Source organism: Rhinolophus ferrumequinum, chromosome 11, assembly GCF_004115265.2.
Source record: "Rhinolophus ferrumequinum isolate MPI-CBG mRhiFer1 chromosome 11, mRhiFer1_v1.p, whole genome shotgun sequence".
Taxonomy (NCBI): domain Eukaryota; kingdom Metazoa; phylum Chordata; class Mammalia; order Chiroptera; family Rhinolophidae; genus Rhinolophus; species Rhinolophus ferrumequinum.
The window spans coordinates 64,289,888-64,302,417 of NC_046294.1; the positions used below are offsets into that span (position 1 = coordinate 64,289,888).

A 12,530-nucleotide genomic window follows, 5' to 3' on the forward strand; every position below is an offset into this window, starting at 1 on the left:
AAGCAGGCCGTGTTAGGAGTTTTCAGCAAATTAGTTTTAAACCTGGTCACCTCTCCACAAGGTGCTGGCATCAAGTGCTAAGTCTACTCATATAGAGCACAGAAATCTCCTTCCCTGGTTCTATTTCAGAGGCCAAACGCTGACGTCGGTCTATACTTTACTGGTGGAAGCTGGGCCTTGGGTCATTCTAGGCTATCAGTCATTAGGCGGTCCATCTGCCTAATAGATGGACTGTGGAAAGGCTTTGGGTGTTTGCATGCTGCAGCTTTGTTGTTGCCACTTGTTGTTAAAAAAAGTTAATGTATGTTTGAAACACATAACTAACTTGAAGCTGTTCTTCCCCTCCCTCCTTTCTTCTTTTCCTGGCCACAAGCATCCATAGTGACTGTCATTCAGCTTGTCAACAATGTAGTTGACACTATAGAGAATGAAGGTATTTACTTTTTTCTTCCATAGCATTTCTTTGTGTAAAGAGTTATCCTCTTGGAAATATTGCTTCTTGTTATTTTGAACTAGGGGTGATTTTAATCAGCTGGCAACAGAGGGGGCAGTAAACAGGTGATTTCAAAGGAGACATTGAATGTTTCTCCGGGGATTGGAGTGAATTTTAAAATTGGGGGAAAACAATTAGTTCATATTTTTTTAGTATGTGGGGTACTACTGTTTTTATAAAATTTCTCCCAAGAGAAGAGTACCCAATTAGTTGGAATCCAGATTAATACTAAATTCATTCTTATAGTCAACATGTATTCATTGAGCACCTACTATGACCTGAGAATAATGAAGAAATCATTCAAAGCTACACTATAATGGGGACTGATTTCAATCAGATAATTTATGTTAGTGACTTCATACAATTAGGGCCTAGTGTAAATGGGATTATCTTTTTATTTCCAAAATAACAATGGGGAGAAAAGGCAGCACGTTTTTTGTCATCTAAAATGTTCTCTTTTACCCTCTTTACATGGCTTGGATTGTCAGTTTTACTTCTTACTTTGTATTTAAACAGTGTCTGTCATGGATCAAGGACAGAACTACAACCGAGGTGACTCTGCCACGCCCCCAGCATAGCATTTTCCTTACGTGTATTGAATTGCTGAGTTCGTTCTTACCCTGCCCCTCTCCCTCCATACTTTCTGAGTTTCTTCCATCTGAATTTTGCATGTTCCAGGTGTCTTGTGAGCTTGGTATTGGACGTGAAAGCCCTGCCCGCATCCCTCCCCCAGCCACTCCTCCATACGTGCCACGCGTCCATTTGTGTGCACATCTCCCGCCTTCTGTGGTCCGCAGTATGGCTGGTGCATCTCCCTCTGCGAGCATGTTGTCAGCCTGGCTCTGCACTTAGTGTGTGGGTAGGAAGAGAGAATGGGGGAAGGGAGTCCTAGAGCTGTGTTTCCTCAGTGCGCCCTCGCTGGTCATCTCTTATGGCATGGCTGAGCGTAAGGCTCTGCACCAACCACCCAGACACCACCTCTCACAGCTGCCATCGCCTTGTCCTTGTGGTCCCAGGACCAGAGCATGGCTGGCCCCGGATCAACCCTTGTAAGGCGCATGCACGTGACTTGGCTTCTTCGGGTCCCTTGGCTGATAATTGCATACCAGGCCCCTTATCTGCCCTTCCCAAGCCCTACCCCAACTCCATCCTAGAGGAAATTAACTGTCACGGCGTTTCTCTCACAGCCTATCACTGGGACACCTCTGACTGGATGCCGGGGGCCCGCCTGTCGGACATAGAGGAGGTGCCCAACTATGAGAACCAAGAGGGAGGGTCTGCACATCGGGGCAGCACACGGGAGTTGGAGAGCGATTACTACCTGGGCGGCTATGACATTGACAGCGAGTACCCGCCCCCTCAGGAAGAGGAGTTCTTGAGTCAGGACCAGCTGCCCCCTCCGCTGCCCGAGGACTTCCCGGACCAATATGAGGCCCTGCCGCCCTCCCAGCCTGCCTCCCTGGCCAGCACACTGAGCCCAGACTGCAGGAGAAGGCCCCAGTTCCATCCCAGCCAGTACCTGCCTCCACATCCATTCCCCAATGAAACAGATTTGGTGGGTCCGCCTACCAGCTGTGAATTTAGTACTTTTGCCGTGAACATAAACCAGGGTACAGAGACAGCAGGCCCAGCAGACAGTGTGTCTCCATCCTTGCACAATTCCAGAGGCACCTCATCCTCGGATGTATCAGCAAACTGCGGCTTTGATGATTCCGAAGTAGCCATGAGTGACTACGAGAGCGTGGGAGAGCTCAGCCTCGCCAGCCTTCACATTCCCTTTATGGAGACTCAGCACCAGACCCAAGTATAGAGGATGCACCTCAAGTGCTTTGCACTGTTTGTTACAGAAAAGTGGAAGGAACTGGCTGGGGTTGTGTCTCCGTGGATAGTGTGTTGAGCGAGAAGGAAATGCAGTATTTTCCACTAGGAACTTCATCACAAGTCACGTTGTTTCCAGCAAGCTTGACTCCAGCTGGGAGAAAAGGAAAGGCTCAGAAATTGTTTCTGAGCAGTGACTGATAGCGCTTGCAGTATGTACCTGCGTACATGACGAAGAACGTGCACCCAGTTCTTAAAGGGGCAATAAATTTCACCCATTAGGTTACCCAGTCGATCTTATAAGGCTTTGTGCAGTATTGTACCCTGGAAAGTGTTGCAACATCAGTCCTTGCAGTATTAATAACTGGCAACAAGCAAAGAGGCGTGTAATTTTGAGCCAGTGGGTGGGAGGCGGGGAATGAAAATACCAATAATGATTGTTGAAAAAGTTAGACTCTTAGGCAAAAGAAGAGAGAGACAAATATTATTAAACAAGAAAATGGGCTGAAGCCTTTAAAAATCAATTTTATTTTTTTTATAAGCTGCCCAATTTTCAGCTATAAAATTAGATTTAGGAAACATGTTTAGTATGCTTAGTTATTTTTGTTTGTTTGTGTTAAGCATCCAATATAATATAGTAGGGTTTTTTGATCTTTGAAAAGGTATAAAGACGAGGAATATGAGGATATTTGGGTTCCATTTTGTGGGCTAAGGAGGTTAACATTGTTCAAACATTAGAAAGAATGTGATTATCTGTTTTTGTGTTTTCCAGTAAACATTCCTGGTTGTAACTACAATTTTAACTTTACTGCAGAAATTGACCTTTGTTCTGAGAATCAGGAAATTAAAAAAAAAAAAAAGGTAATATTTTGGTACTTTGTTCTCTAGAATGAGATAGATATTTAGCAGTTTAAGCAGAATTCACAAATTTGGGGGGGGGAAGAAACTATAACACTTTCAAAGTTTTCAACTTGATAATCACAATTCTTGATAATGCAGATGAAATCAGTCTTGTTCTAAATTGGTAGCATCATCACTATAAATGCAATTACATTTTTTTAAAACAAAAAAGAAAGAAAAAGGTAGACTAGTTCTTGTGCATAAATTATAATAGTGTGTGTGTCTGGGCCTGTGTACAGATATGTGCTTGCACTCAATAAGGCTGCTCTTGAGAAAGCTAACGTGAGAGTTTTAGGATATGGACCGTATAGAAAATCCTGCCAGCAAGGCAGACCTTTCAATTTCTCTAATCTCTATGTTAGAGAAACACCAAATGCCATATTTTACTCTGGTTCAGTTAACTTTATTTTGGTACTGCCATTTGTATTAACTTAAAACAAAACTGAGCTTTTTAGAAAACAGTATTTTGTTGTAATTTTCCAGAACTACTCTTATTTGAAAACTGTGTAATATTTAATTACACCCTGGGGTTCTCTTCCCACCTGACATCTGGACTTTGGCCAGGAGTTTCCAAAATTGACAGGGGAATCATTCCACTGGAAATACAATAACTCAATACTCGAAGCTTAAAGTTAATAAGTTAAGTGACTTTCCTCTTTTGCTTCGATCAGATTATGGCTGCGTGTGCAGTGGCCATGGTAAATAAATGCATATTTGCACTATCTGCTTAATGAGCAAATCTCTGTGTCCACAGTTTTCGATGACATACGGCATTGATGTGTAATTGTGCTGTCCTGAGTCTGTGTGCCATCTACTCAGACATATTTTTAGTTGTTTCAATTGTGTTTAATCCACTTCTTTGTAGGAGTCAGTGTTTCTGAAGTCTGTTGTAAAAAAAATTCCTTTTCATTCTCAAGCTTCCTGAGTTCATGGATACACTTCACAGATTTTTCAGCTTTTCTCCTCTCCCTGTCTCTTGGTTGGACCTACTCATGGAAGCATTATCTGCACTGTGGTCTTGAAATAAATGAATTTCACTAAGGCTGCTTTTGAGAATAAAATCTTTGGCATTTTTCTTATGTAAGCACATTTGCAAGAATCATTGAGAAAATGACAAACTAATGGTCTAGAATAGAATCACTGCTACACTTTTAATAATGCAATGACATAAAAATCATCAAAGTAAAACCAACAATTCATTTCTTGCCCCCAGGAAATATTAGAATGAGATTAATGCCAGTGAGTCACCACTGCTTACACAGCATCTCCTCCAGGGAGAATGCCTGACTGACACAGTAATGAAGGAATAAATAGATCTAATGTGGTTGTGAAGTCACCCAAGAAAATTGTGTCCACCCTTTGCTCTGACCTATATAAAATACCTCTTTCTTCAGGATATTTTCCCCTGTTTTTCTGCAGAATAGCTCTGCAGCTAAGTGTATACCAGATAAGCATGTGTTATGTTTTGACTCATTACCTTTAAACAACTATCGTTTCACTTTCTGGAAAATTAGACTTCCTTGTAGATAATGAACTGGTTTGCAGTCAGGCCAAGATGGAACTAGGTGGGATTTTGAAGAGCTGGAAGGGTCCTTAAGATCTGTTTTTCCAACTCTCTTATCTTACAAAAGAGGAATCATGCCCAGAGAGGGGAAGGTACTTATCCCAGCTCACACAGGAAGTTAAATGGCTGAACAGGGATTAGAAGTCATCCATTTGACCAATATTCTTCCTATATAACGTTGTTCACCAATAAATTGCCTGGGGTATGGCATCTGCCTGCTTTTGCTAGGGCTTCAGAATTCCTACAACTTCTGCTTTGGAATTGTAGAAATCATGTGGATATTGTAGAAATCATCTGGACTTTGTCCGTGAGTTTCCAAAATTGACAGGGGAATCATTCCACTGAAAATACAATAACTCAATACTTGAAGCTTGTATTTCCTAGCTTCGTGTTTCCTAGCAGCCCTCCAGGAAGGGTGCAGTTACAGAATTCACACATTTCTTTGAACAATTATCACAATGCTGCTTTTGCCAAATGAATGTTTTCAAAAATGAGGATGGAATGATAATTACAGAATGGAACCCAGACCAGTCAATAATTACAGTGAAACTTTGTTTATAATATTATCTACTGAGTGTATTTTTGTTTTTCTTTTCGCCCTGCCACTTCTGGCATTTATTCTTACCCCCTCCGCTGCGATGAACCATGTGGAAAATATTTAAGCCAATTAGTGTCTTTCCCTTTTTTCTAAAGTGTATATGCCACGTCCTGGAAGCCATTTTCTATAGCCTGTTGTAGGCACTTTACTTGTATTGCACACATTCTGGTTAAGTTGATAGAAGCTGATCTGTTAATGTTTGTTATGTAGTAAGCAGAAGCTCTGGGGCTCTACAAGATGAATAAATGCTTATTCAGTTTCTCATATGAGCATTTTGCTGCTGAGTTCTATTCCATGCCAGCTGTCCATGTACTCATGCCCTGACCATTCATGAAATGCCATTGTAGAAGTCTTAATAATATGAATAGGTCTAGTCCATGCTTTTGAGGTTTGCCCTATCGGAGAATCAGTGTGAAGGCATGGAAAGAGAATTTATGATGCATCCCTGGGACTTCCCTTAGGAATCACTAGCGAGGTCTGGAAAAAAGGCAGGGAAGAGATATATATACCATCACCCGACCCCCAGTTACTTCCCACCTCTACCCACTACCCTCAATAATGCTGTGTCTACATAATCAAAGTCAGGGGAATTGGGACAAGAGATGAGAAAATAAATCATTTAACATCCAGAAAACACTTTCATGTGAGATAATTTAGGAAGACTTAGTATTCGTTTTGCATTGGTTGCCCAAATAATTGTCTGTTTTCTTCACTCTGCTGCCCTTCGAGTACACATATATTGACAAAGTGATTAGGCTTTTATGTTTTATGTTTTTAGCGTCAAACCATGGCAAATGGGGATCTGAAAAGGCATTTCTTCAGCATCATAATTTTGTGAAAAGTGATTATGTGTTTATCCTTGTTTTTGTCCTACAACGTTCAACTGCACATTATTCTGGTGAAAATCCACAATGTCTTTAAGCTCCCGGTTGTATAATGGTAGGGTTTAAAGTCACCATTTGTGGGTTTGGCATCAGTTAATATTTAGTCAACTGGCAAGTAGATAAGAGAAGAATAAGATTTTCTTTACTTATGTGATAATGAAAAGCAATAATTACAGTTATGTAATATTACACAAAGGCCATAATAAGTCTCTTCCAGTGTTTAGGATACACTAGAGAATCATATAGTCATTTGGAGCGTGTTTGGACCCCTTAGTATGTACTGTAGTACGCTTCCAGCGAACAAATACCTGAATTGCTACTATTATAGTCACCAATTTTATGAGCCCATACTACTGCATTTCGGGAAGTCACAAATGTGTTCAGAAATGGAAGCAGTTCTTTTTAAGCACTGTACCAGAGAGATTGTCATGTAAATTTACCTGTTGCAAACAGGCTGGTTTGTACAAGATGTATGTTTTGGTGTTTAAAATGTTTATAAAATTGTATATAATGGTTCCAATTTTCCAAGCTTTTGTAGATACTGTATTTGATGCCTATCAGGATGCTTTAATTTGGGGGGGTCGAATACAATTCTAAGTCATCCATGCTGTTGGTCTGCAAACTTTAAGGGTAACTACACACATCCACAAAAAGGATTTGAAATTTGAAAATGGTGGGGTTTTTTTATCATTGCAAAATGTACTGTAACCTTTGTTTGGTTCTACTGTTTTCATTTAACTTTCTCTGTTTTCAAGAAAATGTTCTTATTGACATTTTTTTAAATGAGTGTGTTTTGCCCATTTACGAAGTACCTGGTACCTATGCCACTTCAGATTCAGAATGAAGCATATCATATCTCCTCACACATGTGCACTCACCTAAACTTGCACACATACATCACACACCAAACCTTATGCAAAGGGGAAAGCTAACACTTAAAGTGAATCTTGTCCCTTATGGCAGTGGATTGTTTCTGCATATATTGCTGTTGGCAGTATTCAGTCTGATGTTCTTTTTCTAAAAAATGAAAGAAAAAACAAACAAAAAAAAAACAAGAAAAGACAGCCAAAACAAAAACCCAACAGTGTACAGGTTTATAACTTACAAAATTTAATGGTTAAAACACGTTTTCAAGTAAAAAGAAAAAAATGAAATTAGCAATTGTGTTGACTCTTCTTAACTCTTTCCTTTTATTTGTCTTTAGCTATTACTCACATGGCACTTAGGCAATCATCTTACCTCCGGAGAGACTTCCACTGGTTCTACTGTACACACGTTGGAATCTTAGGCAGCTTCTTACCGGGCACATACCCTGTGGGGTTTTCTCTCCAATGAAAATGAAAACAGTGCTGGAGACTAGAACAAATGAAGGTCATCAAGTCCCACCTCTGCAGAAATATCTCCCACACACAACTCCACTTCTTCAAGGCAGCCTTTCCCATACTACTCTTCTTAAGAAAATAAAAAAAAAAAATCCAGAAGTTTGAGACATAATTAGCACTTGAGTTTTCCGCCAAAAAGCTCTAGAAAATGTTCTACGTAGAGTGAAAGTCAGAGTATATACAGGAGAAGCTGGGGGGAAGGACAAATTGATCTTCTAGAGAAGAAGTGACATCACAAGAAGTTAGCTTGAGATCAGGAAGAACCCCAGAAGGGGCAGGGCACCCTCTGCCTTGCCTTGGTGAGGGAGGGTCAGAACTACCATGAGAACGACCCTGTCTGAGAGCCAGCAGCAGGAAGGGCCCTCAAAGCCCAATGACCACCGCTAGAGTGGGCGCTGCCTGCAATGGCAACAAAACTCCCCTGCCCCACCCTGCCCAGGATCCTGGAGTCACTCCCTACACAATGGCCTCTGGGTAGGCATTTGATACCTCCTGATGTAAAATCCTTACTGTGCTGACAGAATTCAGTGTGCTGCAATTCTCTGGTCACTTGTCCATCCCCACAGTGCTTTGGAGATAAATGCTCAACAACCAGGTAAAAGAGGGGGAGCACCGATTTGTTGCATTTGCCAATTTCCGTGATATAAATACTTACATTGTGGCTGATTTCAAGCTGCAAAGCACTGAGAAGCAGCTCACCAAAGTCCTGAGTCTAACAGTCAACTCTTGCAAGCCAGTATGAGCCGCCTCCATTGTACGACTGCCCGCCCCACCAAGACCATAAACTACTTGAGTTGTGTATTCATTGTCTTTGTTTCCCAGATTCCCAGTACAATACTGGCCCTCATTAAATGTTTTGATTGAAAAATTAATCAATGATGTCTCCAGCTAAATCCCCCTAACCTCATCAACCCTTCCTCATTGTGCTGAATTTACTAACTGCAGTGAGAAGGATTTCAAGAGAGGCAAGGACTAAAAATGCTAGGAATCGCCTGCTTTTTAACTCGACACTATGGTGATGTTCATAAATTTAGCACCAAGAAAACATTCCAGTCTCTGTCTCTTATGCGGCCACCGTTAGCAGAAAAGGGAATTAGTTTAAATCTCCTTCCATACCTCAAAAATGGTAGCTCAGCCCAGAGATGTCAATTAAGAAATAATGTTGGTCTGTCGGGGGAAGGGGAAAAGATTTTCTATATCTATCTTCATTCTCTGCTGGTCCTTTGAAATAAAAGGGCTGGTTCCAAGCTTGGAAATAGGTCTCTGTGGAAAGGTCACTTTCTTTTTCTGTGCCTGTGTCAGTCCCCAAGACCACTCCCAGGTTTGACGAGTCCTTAGGAGGACACAGGACCCGGGATATACCGTGTTTCCCCAAAAATAAGACCTAGCCGGACCATCAGCTCTAATGCATCTTTTGGAGCAAAAATTAATATAAGACCCGGTCTTATTTTACTATAATATAGGACCAGCTCTTATATAATATAATATAATACCGGGTCTTATATTAATTTTTGCTCCAAAAGACGCATTAGAGCTCATTGTCCAGCTAGGTCTTATTTTCGGGGAAACACGGTAGTTGTGCTCATGGCTAACCAGGGATGCTCATTAGACTTTTGGTACCCAGGCTTTCATTAGTCTGGTCTCATCAGCAGCCTCTGCAGGGGTGTACCAAAATTCCAGGCTCCCAGAAAGAGTGCAGGAGTTCAGTATAAATGATACTGAAATGGTAGGAATGTTCCCGAAATTCAAGTTCCTAGACACCAGCCCAGGGCCAACCTTGTAAGCAATCCTTACAGAGGACAGCTTTGGGCCTCCTAGTCTCTGCACATTGCTGTAGATTTTCTATCTGAAATTTCTACCTAACGTGGATATTCCCGTTTATCCAAACTCTCAGCAATTAATAAGTTTCATTGTTCATTCCTACCGTTTCAGTATCATTCATGCTGAACTCATTTTTCCTGGGGCATTCCACATGGCCTTGCATGGTACTGCTCCTCAAATCATCACTTGCCTTTCTCTGTGGAAGCAAAGGATCCAACCAACGCAATTCTGCCAAACATCCTGGGTGGATGCAAGCTGGTCAATAGAACGACGCTATTCAACAGTGATTTGAGCAGAAACTATCATCTCCAATCACTAGTCCTGGTTAACTTCTAGTTTTGGCACACACCAGGGCAGTTTTCCAACCTAGAGACTCATCTTGAAGCACTTGTGCCCATTTCTCAAAATTCTTCCCTGTTTGTCTCCATTCTTTTGCTTTTAAGTTCTATTTAATTTTCAGCCAATTATGCCTCTTCTGTACTGTTTTTAATGAAGAAGATTTGGAAGAGCCTAAATATCTAACAATAAATGATAACTTGAAACAAACTGGCAAAAAAATTAAAACAGCCTAACAATCAAAGCAGGAACAAATGGTTTAAAAATAGAAAATTCAAAAACTTTTAAAAAAGTGTTCCTTTAATGTTTTTGTACTATTTCCCCCCTCTTCTTCCCTCCCTTTTCTCTCTCTCTCTCTCTCTTTCTCTCTCTTCATCTTATTTCCAAAACAGCACAAGGTTATTACAAAAATGAGAAAATGAAGACAAGCAAAGTAGGTTGTGAAGAACCCCTATAGATGTCTCCAAAAATGATCACTTACAATCAGAGTATATTCTTCTGGGCCATTTTCTATGTAAATATATATTAACATATATTTATTTTTTAAAAGGAAAATCTTTGTAAATATACTTTTTGGATTTTTAAAAATGTTACTCGAAATAATAGATAAGCACTTTCTCATGAAAAGCCAGAAACAATACAAAGGCATCAAAGCAAAGCAAGAAAGATCTCCTTCACTTTGCACTTGACATTCCCACACGACCTCCCCCTCCAAAATAAACAGGATCATTTCTTTAAAAATACATGGGGCATTTTTAAACCGTTTATATTCAAATTATGTTCTCTCGAGTGCCTTTCTTGTGATCCTCCATGATGATTTCCTTTTCACTTGTTTTCTGATCTACCAGCCCGCATTGGCTCACAGGATTCCACAAGATTCCAACAGCTCCCCCATGTAGCTTTCTCAGGCGTCAGGAAATCCTGCTTCTATTGCCAGATGTGCCCTTTCATCTGGCAGTCAGTTGCACTGAATTGGCATTAAGTTTACAGAGCCCACAATCAGCTTGAGCAGAAGCAGCACAGATTTTGACTCCAGGGTTCAGCAGGAGAAATGTTGGAGTGGAGACCAATCTTTTGACAGGTTTTCAGCTCACTGGTGAATATTTTCTTAGTGTGAATACATACCTCTGCTTCCCCACTCAACCCCCTAACTGTGGGGGTTCAGATAATGAAGACTCCCTGTATATGTACAAATACACATTGGACAATTAAGTTCGCGAACTTTTCACTGTGTAAGCACATGGTGTATACATATATGGGAAGGAGTCACATAGTACGGTCCCAGTTTATATATTGTCCTGAAACTTGCTGGGTTCCCTTCGCAATCTACCTGAGACATCTTTGCAGGTCAGTACTCTATTCTTCTTAATGACTGCTTTGTTGTTCACATCATGGTCATTCCATAATTTATTTCATCATGTCCTTATTCATGAACTGTTTACATGTTTGGACATTACAGACAATGCACCCGTGAACATCTCTGTGCAGTTATAAGCACATGTGTTAGAATTTGTTAAGGATAAGTTTCTGGAAGCAGAATTTTTAGGTCAAAGAATATGTCTGTTTTTAAGTCTGAGCATTTGTTCCATTTTAATTGCCTTCAAAGTGGTTTCATCAAATGATAACCCCACCAAGAGTTCCACACAGATGTAGCAATTATACAGTTCCCTCCACCGAGGGCATAGAACTGGCCCAAGGCGCATTCCAGAAGTCATACTGCTGCTCTAGATTCTCAGGAGATCTTAGGTTGAGGACTGCTATGACAACTTGCTGTCACCATGAGAACTGACTCTTTAAGTTTCCACTTCAATAAGCATTGTTATAAGTGCTACTCTTCTCTGCCTGTCCAGGGCAGGGCTCACAGCAGAGGACCAGACAGCTGGCTGGAAGAACCACCAAAACTCAGTCTGTCTGAAATAGTAAATACCCATCTCTCAGGCTGTACCTTTGGACAGGAAGGGCCAGGCAAGACAGATTTTACCAAGAAAATCACAAGCAGACTCCACAGAGCTTAAATGCTGAGGTTCTCATAACATCAGGCCATGTTTGACTGAGCATTGTTTCACAACCTTTTACCTTGAGGCTGTTCATCTCTGTGATGTAGAAAACACAAAGGAATCCGTAAGACTTGGATTTTCAGATGAGATTTCGTCAGTTAAAAAAGAAAAAGGAACATTTAAAGGAACCATAATGTATCGCTGTAGAGGGTGTAATTTGCTCCTCAAATTATAGTCCATGGACTAGCAGCATGACCTCACCGGGAGTTTGCTAGAAATACAGAATCCTAGGCCCACTGGGTCAGAATTGGCATGTTAACAAGTTCTCCAGATGATTCGTAGGCACATAAATGCCTGGGAAGCACCCTGGATTGGTTACGTGGACTCTGCTACAGACCTGCTGTGTGAACTTGGGGTGGGGGTGGGGGTTACTCAGTGATTACGTAGTTCAGTTGCTTCATCTACTGATAGGCCAGTTCCAAGGAGACAATGACGCGACGCACACACAGAGCTTCGTACGGTGTCTGACAAAAATTAGCACTCAAATGGGAGCCACATACCATTTTTCCTAATTTTCATCCAAGTCCCACTTGCAAAAGGCGTTGTAATCATGTCCAGGGGTCTCAGCTAGTCTGGCGGCTGGAGAAACAGTTCAATCGTAATGATAAAAACTATTAATAAAAAAGGGGAATCCTTTACATCAAAGCTCAAGTGTCCTCTGGAGTCATGCTAGCTGA

The 12,530-nt window shown here is 41.1% G+C and overlaps 1 protein-coding gene across 3 annotated transcripts in view; it reads left to right on the forward strand.

The window, feature by feature from the left end:
• FAT3 (FAT atypical cadherin 3) overlaps nucleotides 1-7,361 on the forward strand; it is a 507,587-nt gene extending 500,226 nt beyond the window's left edge. For 2 of the 3 annotated variants that reach the window (XM_033120991.1, XM_033120992.1), the window contains 3 exons: nucleotides 374-433; nucleotides 1,010-1,045; nucleotides 1,681-7,361. In XM_033120991.1, the coding sequence (XP_032976882.1) occupies nucleotides 374-433; nucleotides 1,010-1,045; nucleotides 1,681-2,303 (719 nt within the window). In that variant the 3' untranslated portion in view covers nucleotides 2,304-7,361. The remainder of the gene's footprint in view (nucleotides 1-373; nucleotides 434-1,009; nucleotides 1,046-1,680) is intronic. The other variant, XM_033120993.1, reaches the window with a different exon arrangement.
• The last annotated feature ends 5,169 nt before the right edge of the window (nucleotides 7,362-12,530 follow it).